The sequence below is a fragment of the Siphateles boraxobius genome, unplaced genomic scaffold (genome assembly GCF_051911475.1).
Source record: "Siphateles boraxobius isolate OS27281-9 unplaced genomic scaffold, OSU_SipBor_1 8, whole genome shotgun sequence".
NCBI classification, from domain to species: Eukaryota; Metazoa; Chordata; class Actinopteri; order Cypriniformes; family Leuciscidae; genus Siphateles; species Siphateles boraxobius.
The window spans coordinates 36,643,004-36,663,233 of NW_027509208.1; the positions used below are offsets into that span (position 1 = coordinate 36,643,004).

Below are 20,230 nucleotides of genomic sequence, written 5' to 3' on the forward strand. Positions count from 1 at the left end.
CTTTAATACCCCAGACCAGGAACAGCTTAACCTGTTATGTCCAGTCCGGGCTTTAGATGCCTACGTTCACAGAGCTGCCCTCTGGCGTAAATCTTAGCAACTATTTGTTTATTTTGGGTCACTCAAGAGAGGATGCCCTGCATCTAAACAGGTTATGAGTAAATGGATAGTTGAGGCTATTTAATTGGCTTATGAAGCGGACGGACAGCCTTCACCTATGGCTGTGCGGGCCCATTCTACTCGGAGAATATTAATTTCGGGAGTTTCCCTTCTTGACGTGTGTAATGCGGCAGGATGGTCCTCTCCGCATACATTTGTCAGGTTTTATGACCTTGACCTCTCCACTCCTGGGGCGATGTTGCTTGCTTCTTAGTGTGCGCAGGACTTTCACACAGAACGGGCATTTGTCACTATGGATTTTTTTGTCACTAGTGGGTATGGGGTTCCCACCGCGTATCAAACGCAGCTCGAGTTTCCTTGAAAGGGAACGTCTCAGGTTACGTATGTAACCCTGGTTCCCTGAGAGGGAACGAGACGCTGCGTTTGCCTGCCATACTTCCTGCATGCCCTGATCGACTTGCTTCAGGTTTTTCAGAAGCTGTCGCGGTCTGATTTTAGGGTGGCTTTATAGTTTCCTGGTCTATGATGTCACCTATGTCTTAGCGGGCTTCCATTGGACTGATTTTACACGTGCTTCACGACGTAATCACGCAGAGCGTTCCCACCGCGTCTCAAACGCAGCGTCTCGTTCCCTCTCAGGGAACCAGGGTTACACACGTAACCTGAGACGTTTTCTGCTGAAAAACAACCAGCTGAAGAAATCAAAATGAGATTGCAGATGGAAATATGGCTTTAATTGTGAATTGTGCCCAAACAAATTCCTCATGGCATTGTGCTTTAATGGCATAATTTGACTAATTTCTGCTCTGCACCCAAACCTTATCTGCTAATGTGCTCAATCTCACAGTTTCACTATTCATGATGGATTTAAGTTTTCATTTTCATTCAGAGACATCAAAGAAAGCAGAACATAATTGTCTTAGTGCACTTTAAAATGGCTCCAGTTTTGATAATGCAGTATAGTAAATTATTCGTATTTTATGGGATGAAGTCCCAGTTTGTTTCGGGAATCCAACTCTTGAAAAAAAATTACAACTGAAGCTTGTTGATTTGATTTGATTTAATTTCCTCTATATGTGTAAGAAGAATCCACTTGTTTCTTTCATACAGTGTTTACTGTGTTTCTGTAATCAAGTGTGTTTTGTGAGGATTGCATGATTGCAATTTACAGCTTTAGTATATATATATATATATATATATATATATATATATATATATATATATATATATATACTGTATAACAGCTGTAGGTATATGTGTGTATTTGTCTGACTGTCTGTTTATTTATTTAAAAAGATATATCTATCTCTGTTCCCTAAACAAGTTTGTTGGAGCAGATCTATCTATCTATCTATCTATCTATCTATCTATCTATCTATCTATCTATCTATCTATCTATCTATCTATCTATCGCAAGAGTGGTCCAGTGATTATGAAGCCCCTCCTGTTGTCTGTTAAGGACTTGACTGAAGCTGACTGTTGTACAGATGTTATATATATATATATATATATATATATATATATATATATATATATATATATATATATATATATATCAGATGCTGCAGTACAGTCGCTGCACACTGGAGTGAGTGTGTCCAACGCGCACCACTTACTGCTCATGGTGTGTTCTTCTGTTTTACTCCTTACTGAGCAAAGACAACGGCATCGTTTCATTCTCTCGGTCTGTTGGTGTTGTCGGAGCTTCATTTATTCGCGTCCTTTATCTCTCTTGGACAACAGATGTTTCTGACACATGACAGCATTGTGGATCATTACGCGGCGCGTATATTTTTTGTAACTTTTGTCCCAATTGCACTGATCCATGTCGAGCACGTTCATTTCTGGGAATTAATTATCATCTCCTCTTCCCGCTGAAGAGCACACATCACTTGTCCTCATGGATATTTATTCCTCTAAACTATCACCCGCTGTGGATTATGGAGTTGGGGCGTTCCTGCTGCTCATTGGTAAGATTGAGTGGTTCTCCAACTTTTTTGGTAACCGATTCTGGTGCGTAATAACGAGTCTGCTTGTTTCCAGACGGATTACTGAAATTCACTTCTTACATAGACTCAAAAGGGATGTGTTATTCCGAAAACGAGTTTTATAGAGAAGATTATCAATCGATGCTTTGGTAGCCTACTTTCATTTAGGAGAAACTGGGGTTAGTTGTCACACACGAGAAGTTCTCATGATGGCTAAATATAGCCTATCTCAGCAACTAAAAGGCTTTTAAACAACAACAAAACTAGCTCAACTACACAATTGCTTTTTTCTCTAGTAATGGCTTTGTTGACAAACAATTATTGAATTAGCTTCATGTTTGTGAAATTTTCCCTTTCAATTGAAAATGACTGTAGTATCCAAATGACTGTTTATCCTAAGAAAATAGTTACGTTGTTGTACATTACATCAAGCACAATCTATATGTGCATTGGTTATGTGCTCGATTGGATTATGTTCGACCCTTCTCATATTTTTCATTGCATGATTAAGCAGCATCCACATACCCAAGTATTTATAAGACACTTGTTCAATCTGTATGTTATGTACAGTCACTTGTGTTTTATAGATATTCACTGGAGGACCAAAAACCATTTCCTGTCTTCTTTCATTTATAATAAGTGAATTCCTTTCACACCACTCCTCTAATCTATCCATACAACACTGATGAATACTAATTATCTTCAATCCCTAATAAAGACACAAACACATTATCATCTGAAAACTTCAATATATATATGTGTTTATGATATCAGTTTTACAGTTGTCTATATCCTGAATAAGAAACAAGTTTAATTTTTCTGATTGGTTCTAACTATCTGTTTTCTACCTGTTAAAAATGAGTATTACCAATCAATCAGGTAAGGATTAACTTTCATTAAATGCAGAGGTAAAGTCCACAAAGAGAGCCAGAGCTATAGTTTAAGCCTTATCCAGATGCTTCAGTATTAGTGTTACCACTGCATCCTCTGTACTGCGATTTTGCTTATATGCAAACTAATAATAATCTAATTTACCCTCTGACTTTAAAAGCTGTTTTACCATAATTTTCTCTAGAGTTTTCATAACAATAGGAGCTACGTTTACAGGCTGGTAATTAATCACTTACAGTAATTTCTCCGCCCCTACTTTGGAAGTCTCTTTGGAAGAGTTATTATAGACATTTCAGGAATGATATGAGTGTCTAAAGAACACTGGAAATTAGCATTATGTTTTTTGGGCTATAGAAGTAAACAAACAATTAAAAATCATGGAATCGACTATAGCCAATATGACAAAGGTGGATTTATTTGGGTGTTTTTTTCAAAAATGTCAAATTGAAGCGGTCACATTTAAGTAATAATCTAAATTTATGCAATTTTTAATTAACTAAAATATATTTTTGTACTTGCCTTTTTTCTGAGCTGTAAGGGTTGTTCAATTGCTTTAAAGTATGATTTTACCCAGAAATTGATTTGCTATTAAAAGTGTAACTATCCCCAGTCCCCCCTATTTGTGAACCGATAAATGCCTGCATCCTCTCCTTCTCTCCCATCCTTCGTCAGTCAGTCATTTAATTCACTCATTTACTATTTATATAGAAAAACTGAGAGTCGTGTCATGAATTCCGAGAGGCGAGAGAAAATGAATCAATTATGAAATTAACTCAATTCAGCTATAAAGCAGCTCTACAGTGGGCAATTGTTCAGCTCAATTTAGTTCAAGGTTAATTTAATTACAAGATTTTCAGATTTGACCTCCAGGTCACCAAAGCAGATGACATTTCAAGTCTTGAGTTTTTAATGCCTCAAAGTCCACACACTTTAGAAAATTGTGTGGTAAATCACATATTGAGACGTCATAAATATAAACTCAAACTGATTTGGCTGTTGCTTCTCCTTCGGCTGCTTTGAGAAATGCCTGTGGATGTTGAAGCAGTAGTTTATACCCCACTTCATTCTTCAGGTCTTTGCAACTGGGGACATTTAATCTCCTCAATACATGTCACATCAAACTGCAGGTGTTTGGCAAATCCTTGGGAGCATTGAACCTATTGACAAGCTGAGGAAAAGGGGTAAAGCTGATGGCTTATAACTTACTGTATACACACTTTACCCATAAGGCTCTGTAGAATAAAGGTCCTCTGTTCCCTAAACAAGTTTGTTCCTTGCAAAGGAAGCTGTTGTTAATTTTGCTGGAGCAGATGTAGGTATTCAGTTTTTTTTTCGCCGCAGGGAGATCTATTAGTTTATCCTGGAATCTTGCGTGCGATTCTTTTAAAAGTATGACTACAGATGGCTCGTATTTAATGTAATTCACATACTCAGCGGTCAACCTACTGGATGAAAGATTTCACCAGCACAGCACAGATCAATCCTGATAATGCTTGTAAAATGTAACATTCAACAAACTAAAAGAGTGTTGTTGTGGAGTGGAGTTGGTCATGGGTTTGATTCCCAGGGAATGCATGACGCTTTTACAATATATGCCTTGAATGCAATAAAAGTTGCGTTGGATAAAAGTATCTGCCAAGTGCACACAGTAAATGTAAGTCCCACAATATTATAATGCAGTCTGAAGCTCCAGTTTGATTATGAATGGAACAGACCTGTATAATTTGGCGATAAAGCACCTCGACATCTCGGTGTGAAACTGTACATGGCTGAAGGGCACAACAGGAAGGTTATCAAAGAGTCAAGATGACATACTGTTGGTTGCTGAGATTAAAGAGAGGCGAAGACACAAAAAGGACACAAAAGACTGTTTGAAGATGGGGTTACATAAGACTGCAGAAGAATTCGTCTGGGATTTGCCCTTAACATTAAACAAAACACAATATACAATACTCCCCTGTGGTTTAAACTGTAGAGGAGAGCCAAGCAGTGCCAAGAACATGGAAAATGGACTAACTGATCAAATGAAACTTAAAGGCAATGCATGTCCCTTTGGATAAAAGCCAAATGCATAGATAGAACTAATATTTTGTAGATACAGCATCGGTTTACTCAGCAAGTTTATGGAGGAAAATCCTGTAAGTAATAAAGAGGGATATGTACAGTCAGCTAGTCATTATCTCAAAATAAAAACCCAGATGCAGTATGTCATTCAGTTTGTATCAAAATAATAGTAAATAAATGGACATGAAATATTGATTTAATACATGTCACTTTAGAGAATGAAGTGATTCTAAGACACAACTGCCACTACAGGTACGTTAGATAATTCTTGCCACGGACAATGGTATACACAAATATTTGAGAACAGAATTCAGCAATTGACCAATCAGAATCAAGAATTACAGGTATAATTAGTGTTAAACAAAATGGGATCGTTAATAATGATATTAATAATATGCACACACACACTACTGTTCAAACGTTTGGGGTAAAATGTATGCTGTCTTTTGAACTTTCTATTCATCAAAGTATCCTGAAAAAATGCATAACAGTATTCACAAAAATATTTGTTTACAATTGATAATAAAACTAAAATGTTTCTTGAGCAGCAAATCAGCATATTAGAATGATTTCTGAAGGATCATGTGACACTGAAGACTAGAGTTATGATGTTGAAAACTCAGCTTTGCATCACAGTAGCAAATGACAATATATTAAATGGAAAAAAGTATATTAAATTGTAACAATATTTCCCAGGATTACACTGTATTTTTTTAATAAAATAAATGCAGGCTTGCAGAAATATTTCTTTTAAGTGAAAAATAAATGTTTTACCATATCCAATTTTGCCAACAAAGCACTATAAATATGATTCTTAGTAAATTAAAGAGGTTGTTTTAAATGAGTAAAACGGATTGAATAACATGTTGCTATATGTACACTAAACACCTAATTCTTTTTATGTATATTTCTCCTTGTTTTCTTTCATATGCAGCAATTCTTTCCATTGTGGGGAACTTGATGGTTCTTGTGATGGCGTACAAGCGGTCAAACCACATGAAGCCCCCAGAGCTTCTTAGCGTGAATCTTGCTGTGACAGATCTGGGAGCAGCCGTCACAATGTACCCGCTGGCTGTTGCCTCAGCTTGGAACCACCATTGGATAGGAGGTGACGTCACCTGTGTGTACTACGGCCTGATGGGATTTTTCTTTGGAGCAGCTAGCATGATGACCCTGACAATTATGGCTATTGTTCGCTTCATCGTGTCTTTAACGCTTCAATCACCCAGTGAGTTCCTCAGGGGTCTATCCTTAGACCTATTTCTATTCTGAATTCAGCCTGGATTCCTAATGAGTGATACAACCTCAAGGCTACTGGCAGAGATAAAGTTGAATTGCCTTTTCTTACCATTTAAATGTTCTGTTCAGAAAGACAATGATGTATGTTTCAGAATGGTAGTAGTTCACATTTTTCTAATACATTAATCTGAGCTAATGACACTCAGTTTACAGATATTATACATGCACACGTGCCACTTTCAGAAATGTAACCCATATCCTTAGTAACTTATTTCTGTTTGGAGTCAGTTTGACCCCAGCTAAAGCACATTGCAGATTAACACAATAAAAGAAATCAAAGAATCCTAGAATTTATTGCAGGTTTCCATAAGACCCAATACATATCCCAAATTTTAATGGAAGATGGTTGATGCGAGTTATCTGCTTTTTCTTTTTTAAATCTGTTCTCATAAGATTGTTTTTTAAAAAATCCTGTAAATATCTGTAGGTATTAAATTAATATTCCAAGTTCAGTACAATTTAAGGTTAATCAACAGCATTTGAGATTCTGAGTTTCAGTGCTGTGCTTACAATAAAATGTAAATGTTAAAACGATCACTGTTTCAACAGTACAACAAGACAAACATTATGTGAATTTATTATGAATCAATCATCGAATACTAAAATTTTCTGTGAAGAGTTCTATACAATATAGTCGCCATGAAAACGCAACTGTGGCGAGGGGGGCGTGGTTCAGCGAAGTCTGTAGCGCGAGAGCAACGACGGAGCCGAGCGGTGAGTAAGTAGGTCAAGTGCAAAATGACGAACACCTGTCTCTGATTGCAGTAATTGGCGTGGGGAGATCGCATAAAAGCTGGCTGCTGCAAGAGAGCGGGAGAGAGAAGGACTGGGGACTCGTGCACGAGACGTGAGCTGGACGCTGAAGAGTGATGTTTGATGTTGGAAAGAGTGATATTGGATATAGTGGAAAGAGTGATATTTTGAACGTGAACCTGATTTATGTTAGAGCGCGCACAGCGCATTTCTTCTTAACTAAATAAAAGTGTACGAGTCCCAGTCACGCCGACCCCTGTCTTCTTCCATCACACCAACACTGAACCTTTACTACACTGGTGCCGAAACCCGGGATGGAAGAAGAGGCCGCCGCCACACAGCCCCCGTCCCCACTTGCGGACATCATCCACGCGCTCGCGGGACTCCACCAGCAACAACATCGGGCCCTGCTGGCCATGGAGGAGCACCAGGAGCGTCGGTTCGAGACACTCCTCCGGGCCCAGCAGGAGGACCGTGAGCAGTTCCGGAGCTGGATGGACCAGGAGGTTCGGGCCACACCATCATCGCCAGCTCCAGCCTCGGCCCAGCCCATGCACCTCCACAAAATGGGTCCAGGAGACGATCCCGAAGCCTTCCTCGAGCTGTTCGAGAGGTCGGCCGAGGCCTGGGGCTGGCCGTCCACGGACTGGCCGATGCGGCTGATCCCGCTGCTGGCCGGAGAAGCCCAGATCGCCGCACAACAGCTGCCAGTCCAGAACCTCCTGGTCTATGAAGACCTCAAGCGCGCCATTCTGCAGCGGGTTGGCCGGACCCCGGAGCAGAGCAGACAGCGGTTCCGGTCACTGGAGCTCGGGGAATCCGGCCGACCCTTCGCCTTTGCGCAGCAGCTCCGGGACGCGTGCCGCAAGTGGTTGATGGCCGACGGACGCGACGTCGAGGGAATTATAGACCACGTGGTACTGGAGCAATTCGTCGCGCGGCTCCCCCGGAAGACCGCGCAGTGGGTCCAGTGCCACCGCCCGACGTCGCTGAACCAGGCCATCCAGTTGGCGGAGGACCAGATGGTGGCGTGCCCAGGGGTCGGCGAACCCCTTCCAGCAGCTTCTCTCTCTCTCTCTCTCTCTTCTCGCCCTGTCCCTCTACCCAGGTCCCGTGGAGGATTCCTGCCCAGGCCAGCGCCCCGCTGGAGGACCGGACCTACGGCTGAGCCTGTTCCCGCACCCAGAACGCCGTCCAGGGGAACAGCCTCTGCCACTGCGCCTCCTGCACCCCCGCTCTCCCCACGCCAATCGCTTGACCCACTTCCCGCCATTGGGGCGGCGGGAAGGACTGGGCCGGCCTGTTGGCGTTGCGGGGACCCTGGACATTTTATCGATCGGTGCCCCGTAATGGAGGTGGGGACACTGGTCAGGGTCCCTGACACACCGCAGGCTGCCCCCGATCAAGCTGGGTTGTACCAAATACCTGTGAGTATTAAGGGGGGTACCTATCAGGCTTTGGTGGATTCAGGCTGTAACCAAACCTCCATCCATCAAAATCTGATACAACCAGAGGCATTGGATAAGAGCCGCACGGTTAGGGTTCGGTGTGTGCACGGGGAGGTGATGGATTACCCTTTAATGCCAGTCATTATCCAATTTCGGGGCCAAAAGCATAGTGTGGAGGTGGCCGTTAGCCAACACCTCCGGCACCCGTTAATTTTGGGGACCAATTGGCCGGGGTTTAAAACACTATTGGGTTATTTGTGTGCGGGTGCTTCTGGGACAAAAAGGAAGCAGAAGAGGGGAGCGGTCGCTCAGGTTGGAGAGGCTGTGCCGGGGCCCTCGGTATCTGTCCCAGAGGTTCGGAACGCGGTTGAAAGAAGGATTCTTTCAGAGCGTGATGACTTTCCTCTGGAACAGTCCCGAGATGAGACGCTTAAAAATGCGTTTGACCAGGTCCGTACGATCGACGGGCAGCCCCTCCACCCCGACCGACCGCCCTCATATCCTTATTTTGCTATCATAAAAGATAAGTTGTATCGGGTGACCCAAGACACCCAGTCAAAGCAAGATACAACTCAGTTATTAGTTCCAAAGAGCCGTCGGGAAATGCTTTTCCAGGCGGCTCACTGTAATCCGATGGCTGGTCATTTAGGGCAGGCAGCTACACTAAATCGTTTAATGACCCGATTTTTCTGGCCGGGCATTCACGAGAACGTGCGCAAGTGGTGCGCGTCTTGTCGTGAATGTCAGTTGGTGAATCCACCGGCCAACCCAAAAGCACCTTTGTGCCCTCTTCCCTTAATGGAGGTCCCCTTCGAAAGAATTGGAATGGACCTCATCGGGCCATTAGAACGATCTGCACGGGGGCATCGCTTTGCATTAGTCCTGGTGGATTATGCAACGCGATACCCAGAAGCAGTGCCGCTTCGCAATATTTCCGCTAAAAGCGTGGCGAGCGCACTGTTTCAATTAATCTCCCGGGTAGGAATCCCGAAAGAGATTCTCACCGATCAAGGCACGGCGTTTATGTCACGCACTATTCGCGAACTGTACGAATTATTGGGCATTAAATCGATTCGCACCAGCGTCTATCACCCACAAACAGACGGCTTGGTGGAACGTTTTAACCGCACGTTAAAATCCATGATTCGTAAGTTCGTACGGGAAGACGCCAAAAATTGGGATAAGTGGCTAGAACCCCTCTTGTTCGCTGTACGCGAGGTCCCCCAAGCCTCCACGGGGTTTTCCCCCTTCGAGCTTCTCTATGGGCGTCAGCCCCGCGGGGTGCTGGACGTGCTTAGAGAAGCTTGGGAGGACGGACCTTCGAATAGCAAAAACGAAATTCAGTATGTCTTGGACCTGAGAACAAAACTCCACACTTTGGGGCGGCTCTCTATGGAGAATTTGTTACAGGCTCAGGACAAGCAAAGTCGGCTGTACAACAGGGGGACTAGACTACGCAAATTTGCACCGGGAGATAAAGTCCTTGTATTGCTTCCCACATCCAGCTCTAAATTACTCGCGAAGTGGCAAGGGCCGTTTGTGGTCACACGGCGAGTCGGGGACCTCGACTATGAGGTTGTCCGATCAGATAGGGACGGGGCACATCAAATTTACCACCTTAACCTCCTTAAAAAATGGAATGAGGCGGAGTCAGTGATGCTGGCGACGGTGGTAAGTGGGGAGGAGGATCTCGGTCCAGAAGCGAGCTCAAAATCCCAATCTCTCGCTCTGGCATTTGGCGGAGACCACCTCTCACCGTCCCAGATCACTGACATACGTAATTTACAAGCAGAGTTTGCTGATGTGTTTTCGCCCCTACCTGGTCGGACAAATCTCATTCAGCACCACGTTGAGACCGAACCGGGCGTAATAGTACGCAGCCGGCCGTATCGTTTACCTGAACATAAAAAGAAAGTAGTTCAGGATGAATTAGAAGCTATGCTGGACATGGGGGTAATAGAAGAATCCAACAGTGACTGGGCAAGCCCGATAGTTTTAGTGCCTAAAACCGACGGCTCCGTCCGGTTCTGTGTGGATTATCGCAAGGTGAATGCTGTGTCGAAATTCGATGCGTATCCAATGCCGCGGGTTGACGAATTGCTTGATCGGCTCGGTACCGCTCGTTTTTATTCGACACTGGATTTGACAAAAGGGTATTGGCAGATCCCCTTATCTCCAATATCTAAAGAAAAAACTGCTTTCACGACGCCGTTTGGATTACACCAATTTGTTACTCTTCCTTTCGGCTTGTTCGGGGCTCCCGCGACCTTCCAGCGCCTGATGGACAGAATTCTCCGGCCGCATACTGCATATGCTGCTGCTTACTTGGATGACATTATCATCTATAGTAACGACTGGCAGCGGCATATGCAGCATTTGCGAGCTGTCCTCAGGACGCTGCGAGGGGCGGGGCTCACCGCCAACCCAAAGAAGTGTGCAATTGGGCGCGTGGAAGTTAGGTATCTGGGCTTCCACTTGGGTCATGGACAGGTGCGTCCCCAAATTGATAAAACCGCAGCAGTTGCGACCTGTCCAAGACCTAAGACCAAAAAGGAGGTTAGACAGTTCCTGGGGCTAGCTGGATATTACAGGAGGTTTGTGCCTAATTATTCGGACCTGGCTAGCCCGCTGACTGATCTGACTAAAAAGGAAGCACCAGATACTGTCCAGTGGACGGAGCGGTGTCAGCAGGCCTTTACCCAGATAAAGGCTGCTCTATGTGGCGGACCGCTCCTACAGGCTCCTAACTTTTCTCTCCCTTTTTCCCTACAGACTGACGCGTCGGACAGGGGGCTGGGCGCAGTCTTGTCCCAGGAGATAGAGGGCGAAGAAAGGCCGGTGCTGTACATTAGTCGGAAGCTCTCGAAGAGAGAGACTATGTACAGCACCATTGAAAAGGAAGCTTTAGCCATCAAGTGGGCCGTTCTCACCCTCCGCTACTACCTCCTGGGTCGAGAGTTCACCCTCTGTTCGGACCACGCTCCCCTGCAGTGGCTCCACCGCATGAAGGATGCCAACGCGCGGATCACCCGTTGGTATCTGGCCTTACAGCCTTTTAAGTTCAAGGTGATCCACAGGCCGGGTGCACAGATGGTTGTGGCTGACTTCCTCTCCAGGAGGAGGGGGGAGAGGGGGGAGGCTGCAGGCCGGACGGCTCCCCGGCCTGAGTCGGGCGGTGGGGGTATGTGGCGAGGGGGGCGTGGTTCAGCGAAGTCTGTAGCGCGAGAGCAACGACGGAGCCGAGCGGTGAGTAAGTAGGTCAAGTGCAAAATGACGAACACCTGTCTCTGATTGCAGTAATTGGCGTGGGGAGATCGCATAAAAGCTGGCTGCTGCAAGAGAGCGGGAGAGAGAAGGACTGGGGACTCGTGCACGAGACGTGAGCTGGACGCTGAAGAGTGATGTTTGATGTTGGAAAGAGTGATATTGGATATAGTGGAAAGAGTGATATTTTGAACGTGAACCTGATTTATGTTAGAGCGCGCACAGCGCATTTCTTCTTAACTAAATAAAAGTGTACGAGTCCCAGTCACGCCGACCCCTGTCTTCTTCCATCACACCAACACTGAACCTTTACTACAGCAACACTGTAAACTCTAAAACCCTAAAACAAATGTAAAAAGGATTTAAACAACTTTACTACTCAAATAATTCACAGAAGAACAAAGTCAAGTGCTTTAATTAATGTCATGTATGGTTTCTGGCAGACAGAGGAGGAAGACGTGTACGATTTAATTCAAAAGTTTTATTCTCTAAAGATCTAACAGGAAGGTAAACGGATAGCAACACACACTGAACATAGACGATTTCGGACACTGAACAATAAAGTTAGAAGCTTCAAATTTCTGCTTTTAAATCCTCCAGAAATTGACTCCGTTCACTTTTGTTGTAAATGCCTCTGAATATTATTATTTTTAACAGAACATGAGTTCAAATCTTTTTTTCTTTTTTTTTTTTTTTGTGGTATCCTAATCAACATTATGCCACAAATGCTGTCGAATGAGCTTAACTTGTACCAAACCTGGAATATACCCTTGACCATCATTTTCAAGCTATTAAGATTAGCCTTGAGGTCTCTAAGACCTCAAACAGAACATGAGAGTTAATTTATACATCAAATAATACAATATCAGTCTTGAGGGTAAAAAGAAGGGATTTTTTTTTTTTTAAAGAGCGGGGAGGAATATTTAGTAAGCCAATACAAATTAAAATATATATACATTTTGATAAGTCTCAAACATATTCAAATAAGAAATATTTATTTAAATGATGATAACTTGTCATTTAAATGTTGAAAAATTTACTTCCCTCCTACAAATTCAACAGTCCAGCAAAGAAAGCAAATGAGATCACCACCAAGAGTGTTTTTTCTTCAGTCTTACATAAAGTAATATCTCACATCCGACATCCTCCAATTGTGCAAACAGCCAATCATTTCTGATTTTTTCCACTATAATAGCAAAACAAGGTTTCGATATCCAGGAATAGTTTGACAGACGGAGCGATCCGGTTTCATCTCTGTAAGGGGTCGTGTTCATGCTGAGAGCTGCTGGGGAGCTCTGGTACAGCACATAGTTGTCATTTACACACAAACTCAACATGACAGTTCAGAAAGCTAACTTAATAGAGTTTTTGGCTGTCTCATGCCTGGGAGATAAACACTGAATTATTGAAATGAAACTTGGCATGGGAAAAACTGCCGTGTACAGAAATAAATGGATCTCTTGTTTGTTCTCGTTGCCAGACAAATCCTGATAAAAGAGCTAAAAGAGATACGACACCAGAAGAGCTCATTCAGTAGGCAGTGTTGAGTTAAGAAACCACCCAACCTAGCAACCATATAGCAATGCCCTGGCAACTCCTAAGCAACCACCCAGAACACCCTAACAATTTTATAGCAATGCCCTAACAACCAACCTGAACTTCCCAGCAACCACCTACACTATGGTAACAACTCAGACCACCCTAGCAACCATCCAGAACATACTAGAAACTAACATCACCCTAACATCAATCCCGGGATTGGGACCTAGAAATATTGCTGTGATCCGTCCTGGAACATTCAGACTGTCATTCCAAATTTATCCAATTGAAATCAGATCAGATTTAGCAAGTTTAAATGAAGTGGCAAAAAAATCACATGAAATTCTGTTTCGAGCTACATTCATGTGGTCTGAAATCCTATTCAAAAATAATTTCTGGAAATCCGTTTCAGTCTGACTGCTCTGATCAAATTTTGCGTGGTTTATGTGACTTTTTCATGCCACGTAAAATGTAAACGTCAGATGAATAGGGAACATGCTTAAAGAAACAAGGTTGTGTTGTTGCAAAATGCCGAGCGCTGCCTCATAAGATGCAGTAGTCCAGCACGGCGGCTACACATTGTCATGCTGTAAATAAGACAACATCTCTATTGCAAACCCCTCCATGGTGCCGTTTTATGTTGTTGTTGTTTTTGGCGTATAGGTATGAGTTTTGGTTGATTGGATCACAAGTAAACAACGCTAAATACAGGTGTAAACAGGGCCTTAAATGTTTTGAGCTTGTCCACTTTCGACCACTTCCAGAGGTAGTTGAACGAACCGGATTGCTTTCGTAGTGTAAACATCCATATGGTCGAATGCATTTGAACTGTCGCAAAAGTGCTAGCAAGACAGGATTTAAACTTTGTCTGGAGACCAAAGTTTGATTTGAAGACGAAAAACGTTCTCTTAGTATTCCTGTATTCTAACACACACTCACAGCGTTCGGGGTGGTCTTGCGGCTATGAGAGCAGAAACTAAAGCTGCTGCTTTCCGTATGTTTTTCCGCCGTCTCCGGACGACGTTCATGTGTAAATTGCGCGAGCTTGTTTTATCCATTAGATCGAAAGATCTGAAACACATACATTTACCCTCCCCTCGAAGAAATCAGGACAGAAGTGGTTGAAAGTGGACAAAAAGAGACAAACGGGTGCAAACGGGTATGTGTCTCCCTCGTCTACTTGTGATCCGATCGACCAAAACACATCTTAATACCAGGGGTACAGGGCCTAAAATACAATGATTGATAGGCAAAAAAAAGTATGTGTCTTGATTTAAAAAAAAAAATCTTTAATTCCTGAAAATCGTTTTTTTGGTCACAAAACCTACAATGTTGCTCACAGTCACATGCCCCTTCTCCTGTGAGCTCAAAAAGCTCATGGGAGTGTATGATATTGATGACATCACCATAGCTCTTTTCTGACCCCATGTTACAACACTCCCCAGTGCCCAGTAAATTAAAGGATCTAGACTCTTGTTTGTGTTAGTTTACTGGCAGAACCTTATATATTTGTATCTGGAATCTGGAAAACACACATTCCCCAGTTTTCTAGGAAAAGACTCAGTATGCACAGTATGTTTCCAGCTCTGTCTCTGTCTTAATGAAGCATACAAACACATGGCAGTGGTTTCAAACCGCTCTCTCAGCCAAGTTCAGGCACATCTACACTAGAGATACAGTTGCCCATAATTTTGTGGCATTTAGTGTGAACTAAGCTTAATATGAATGCAGTTATACAGGTCAGCTTGAACAATTCCCCTTATATTAGTATTCAACCACTTACAGTAGGCTAAATGTGCTACAGAGACTGAGGCCTTCAGGCCCCACTTGTCTTGAAATGATTCCATTACAAAGATAAATGTCTGAGTATCTACCAATAAAATAAGATAAGCGGAACATACTAAATAGAAAACAGGATTTTTTTTTTGGTTCTTTCAAAAAATGAAATGAATTCAATGTGGACCAAATCAAATAAATTATTAAATATATGAAACATATTTAAAATATATGCATGAGCACAAAAATGATTTCATAATTATTATAATTATATTATTTGTTGGTCTAACTTTATAGTTTTGTAAAATAGAGGGATTTGAATAAAATTAGAATTATTAATTAATTATTTACATTCTATTCTATGTATATTCACATAACAACAAACCCATATGGGTTCATTCAATAAATCCTTTAGATGAATGCAAAATCATTGCCACTTCACAAGCTAATTGCAAGTTCATTACAGGGGCGGCAGGCAATGGCGACAGTGAAAAAGCAGCTTAAAAATCATAGCATGAAAAATGGTCATAGAACTTAATGATACATACTTTTTTCATTTTAATGCCCTTTTCATACCTAGAAATGTCTGTCTCTGTCCATAGAAGAGAAAATCACCAAAAGGAACGCAAAGATACTTGTGGCAACGACATGGCTGTACGCGCTACTCTGGGCTCTTTTCCCTCTGATTGGATGGGGGAAATACGGCCCAGAGTCCTTCGGCCTGTCCTGTACTCTGGCCTGGAGGGACATGAAGGAACAAAGCCAGTCTTTTGTCATTACCATCTTTCTCATGAACCTCATCCTCCCAGCCATCATCATCATGTCGTGCTACTCTGGTATCGCTCTGAAACTATACGTCACCTACAAGTCTATGGACGACAGCAACCACATACCCAACATGATAAAGATGCAGCGGCGGCTCATGGTGGTGAGTGTGTTTGATTTACAGTGTGTACCATCTACACTGCTAATATGAAACATAAGATCTGCACATTAAGCTTTCATCTGAATGTGAAATGAAACCCAAGAACGTCAGGCTTTCTAACTTTTATCTTTAGTCCAGTTATTTAAGTCACAATGGCCAGAAATCAATTGTATATATAAACTAATTTTGATTTTGATGGCTGCAACACTCTCCAAAAAAAGTTGGGACAGAGGCATGTTTACCACTGTGTCACATCACCTTTCCTTTTAATTACACTTTTCAATTATTTGGGAATTGAGGATCCTAATTGTTACATTTTTGCAAGTGGAATTTTTACCCTATCTCGCCTGATATAAGACATCTGCTTTAACCGTTTGTGGTAATCGTTGTCTGATTCTCCTTTTCATGATGGGCCATACATTTTCAATAAGAGACCGATCTGGATTGCAGAAAGGCAGTGTCTAGAACCCATTCTGTTGTAGCATGTGCAGGATGGTCTTGCTTCCCAGGAAAAAGATCATCTTGATGGCAGTACATGTCTCTGCACAATCCATATATTAGCCTTCACATTAATGGTACCTTCACACGTTTGCAACTCACCAATGCCGGTTGCACTGATGCACCCCCATTCCAAGACAAATGTTTGCTTTTGCTGCTGTCGCTGATGAATGTCTGTATGGTCCCTTTCATCTATAGGACTGAGAACTTGATGTCCTGAAACATGGACTCATCTGACCACAGCACACATTTCCACTGTCTTCTAGACCATCTGAGATGAGCTCAGGCCCAGAGAACTCGGCAGCATTTCTGAATCGAACAGATGTATAGCTTTTCCCTTGCATTTCTTGATGCAGCGTCAGACTGTGTTAAGTGACAATGGTTTTCCAAAGTACTCCCGAGCACATGTGGCTATATTTAACACAGTAGCATGATGGTTTCTCATGCAGTGTCACCTGAGGGCTCAAAGGTCACGTACATTCAGCGGAGGTCTCCTGTCTTGCCCTATACAAAGACTGAGATTTCTCTAGATTCCCTGAATCTTTTCACAATATAATGTATGGAAGATGGTGAAATACATAAATTCTTTGCAATCTTGCATTGAGAATTGTTATTTTTGAATTGTTTGACAATTCTCTCATGATTGTAGTGTGTTGCAGCCGTCAAAATCAAAAATTTGTTTATGTTTACAAAATACAATTATGTTGTCAAAACATTGGAAAACTTTTCATTGTACTTTTGCCAGTTAAAAAAAGGTTCAAGAGAATTAACAAATCATAGATTGTGGATTTTATTGCATTTTACAAAATGTCCCAACTTTTCTGGAAATGGGGTTTGTATTAACAAAAACTGTAATAGTACAGTATATCAATGATAGTAAAATAAGACTGTTGTGCACATACTAATGAGAGTTCCTGTGAACAATGTGAAAAATAATTTCAGATTGTTTCCGCTCTCAATGCTGTTGTATGGCTTCAGAAGAGTTAGAACAGTGAAACAGTTGTATAGACTACTTTAAAGAGTTTGACTGTTTCCCTTGTCTGCTGTCAGTATGTGGAAAATGAAAGCCTTGACAAGCGAAAGAAAAAATAATACATTGGGTTCAACCTTTAGTTACCAATCCTTACATCTCACTCAGACTCTGATTCTTTCAGCAATCTCAACCTGGACATTTTTATTCCTAGTGTAATGATGCTGAGGGATATGTCTCCCTGTAGTATGAATTGGATTTGTAAACATAACTCGTTCAAAACTGAGCTCTATTCATCCCTAACGCCCTTGAGCTTAAACTGTTTTCAACAGTTATTCCAAACTACTGTAAATGATTAAATTATCACTAGCTTTCTTTTCCCATGTTCTTATCTGTGATTGTTCTTCCCACATGAGACCATTTCAAAGCTGCTGTTTGCTGAAGCTTCACATCACCTGAAGGTTGTTTACAGACACATTCAGCATTCATATTTTTATAGCATGGAATGTATTTAGAAAGAGGTGCCAATCCCTACACATAGCATTGCAAGACACTAAATAGGCTGTGCTATTTATAATGATCTGTTGGCCAATGGGTTCCATGTCGGCCCTATCCGAAATAGCCCAAGTATGGGTCCTAAATGGGTTCGTCAATGGTTCTTATTTCGTCCCTATCTGAATTAGCCCCAGTAAGGGCCCTAAATGGGTTTGTCAATTAGTTCTATGTGGGCCCTATCTGAAATAGCCCCAATATGGGCCCTAAATGGATTTGTCAATGAGTTCTATGATGGCCCTATCTGAAATAGCCCCAATATGGGCCCTAAATGGGTTTATCAATGGGTTCTATGTTGGCCCTATCTGCAATAGCCCCAATATGGGCCCTAAATGGATTTGCCAATGAGTTCTATGGTGGCCCTATCTGAAATAGCCCCAGTATGGGCCCTAAATGGGTTCTATGTTGGCCCTATCTAAAATAGCCCCAATATGGGCCCTAAATGGATTTGCCAATGAGTTATATGATGGCCCTATCTGAAATAGCCCCAGTTTGGGTCCTAAATAGATTTATCAATGAGTTTTATGATGGCCCTATCTGAAATAGCCCCAGTATGGGCCCTAAATGGGTTTATCAATGGGTTCTATGTTGGCCCTATCAGAAATAGCCCCAATATGGGCCCTAAATGGATTTGTCAATGAGTTCTATGATGGCCCTATCAGAAATAGCCCCAGTATGGGCCCTAAATGGGTTTATCAATGGGTTCTATGTTGGCCCTATCAGAAATAGCCCCAATATAGGCCCTAAATGGATTTGTCAATGAGTTCTATGATGGCCCTATCTGAAATAGCCCCAGTATGGGCCCTAAATTGGTTTATCAATGGGTTCAATGTTTGTTCAAACAAACATCAAAACAGATCTCAGCTTGTTATTCTTTGCTTTTACAGATTGCTGTTTTGATCAGCATTGGGTTTGTCGGCTGCTGGGCGCCGTATGGCATCATTAGCCTGTGGTCCATCTACCGGCCTGATGATTCAATCCCTCCGGAGGTCAGCATGCTACCGTGTCTGTTCGCCAAGACATCCACTACATACAACCCGATCATCTACTATGTTTTCAGCAAGAACTTCAAACGAGAAGTCAACCAGTTGAGCTGCCTCTGTGGGAGAGCCAACATCTGCCGCACATCCGATGCCAAAATCGACCCAGAGAATACCATCTTCCTGGTGTGTGACCCAAACAAGTCCAAACCTGGAACAGGGGAACAGTCATTAGAGAAGAACAAGGAGAATGAGACTCAACTTATTCCGAGTCAGTAGGATCTGTGACTTGCGCTCTTATGAATGAATATGTACAGAATATTAGTTTACGGGAACTTTTGCCTGGTTAAAGTCACCATGAAATCAAAATGTACTTGTTTTTTTTATGTAATATTGCAATATTTATTATAAATGATTCATTTTTTAATTCATGTGCACTCACAATCTTTAATCAAAATAACTTCCCCTCCCAATTGCAACAACAATTCTTCTCTTCTCTGGTGACGTGTGAGTCGGCATGAGGGCGGGACAACCTGTCACTCACATGAGATCCAACAATCAATTCCCATTGTTAAAAAAAATCAAGTCCTGCCCTAAATTTTTCTTGTTTGAGAAGCCGTTTAACTCAGATATACGTCACATTAGGGACAAAAAGACTATCAACATGTAATATGGATCCATATCACAACGTATGGCATAGCACATTGCTGTGTGACACTGTATTATCAAGGGGTTTAGGTGTTATGTGATCATATATATATATATATATATATATATATATATATATATATATATATATATATATCATATATAGTCTATTGTTTCAGCATGCTAAGTACTCTAAGTACTACAAATAGATTTCAAGACCAGTCATTATTTACTCACCATTTTTCTGTTCCAAACCTGTAATGTCTTTCTCTCTTCTGTGGATCTAAACGCCAAACTCCATAACGGAAAAAAAAGCACTCACAAAGTATCATAAAACTAGTCATAATATGACCTTGTGCGCAATATTCCACGCCTTTTTCAATTTACATATAAACGGACTCGAAGACGACGGAAAAACATACAGAGAGCATCAACTTTCGTTTCTGCTCTGACAGCTGCAAGACAACACTGAACGCCGAGTGCGTGTTAGAATCGGGAATGTTAAGAGAACATTG

The 20,230-nt window shown here is 42.1% G+C and overlaps 1 protein-coding gene across 1 annotated transcript; it reads left to right on the plus strand.

Annotated features, from left to right (window-relative positions):
- Positions 1-1,786: 1,786 nt before the first annotated feature.
- Positions 1,787-19,491, plus strand: opn8b (opsin 8, group member b). The gene is made up of 4 exons (XM_077221228.1): positions 1,787-2,090; positions 5,998-6,291; positions 15,745-16,070; positions 18,975-19,491. The coding sequence occupies exons 1-4, from the start codon at positions 2,021-2,023 to the stop codon at positions 19,344-19,346; spliced, it is 1,062 nt and encodes a 353-aa protein (XP_077077343.1). The 5' UTR covers positions 1,787-2,020; the 3' UTR covers positions 19,347-19,491.
- Positions 19,492-20,230: the final 739 nt, after the last annotated feature.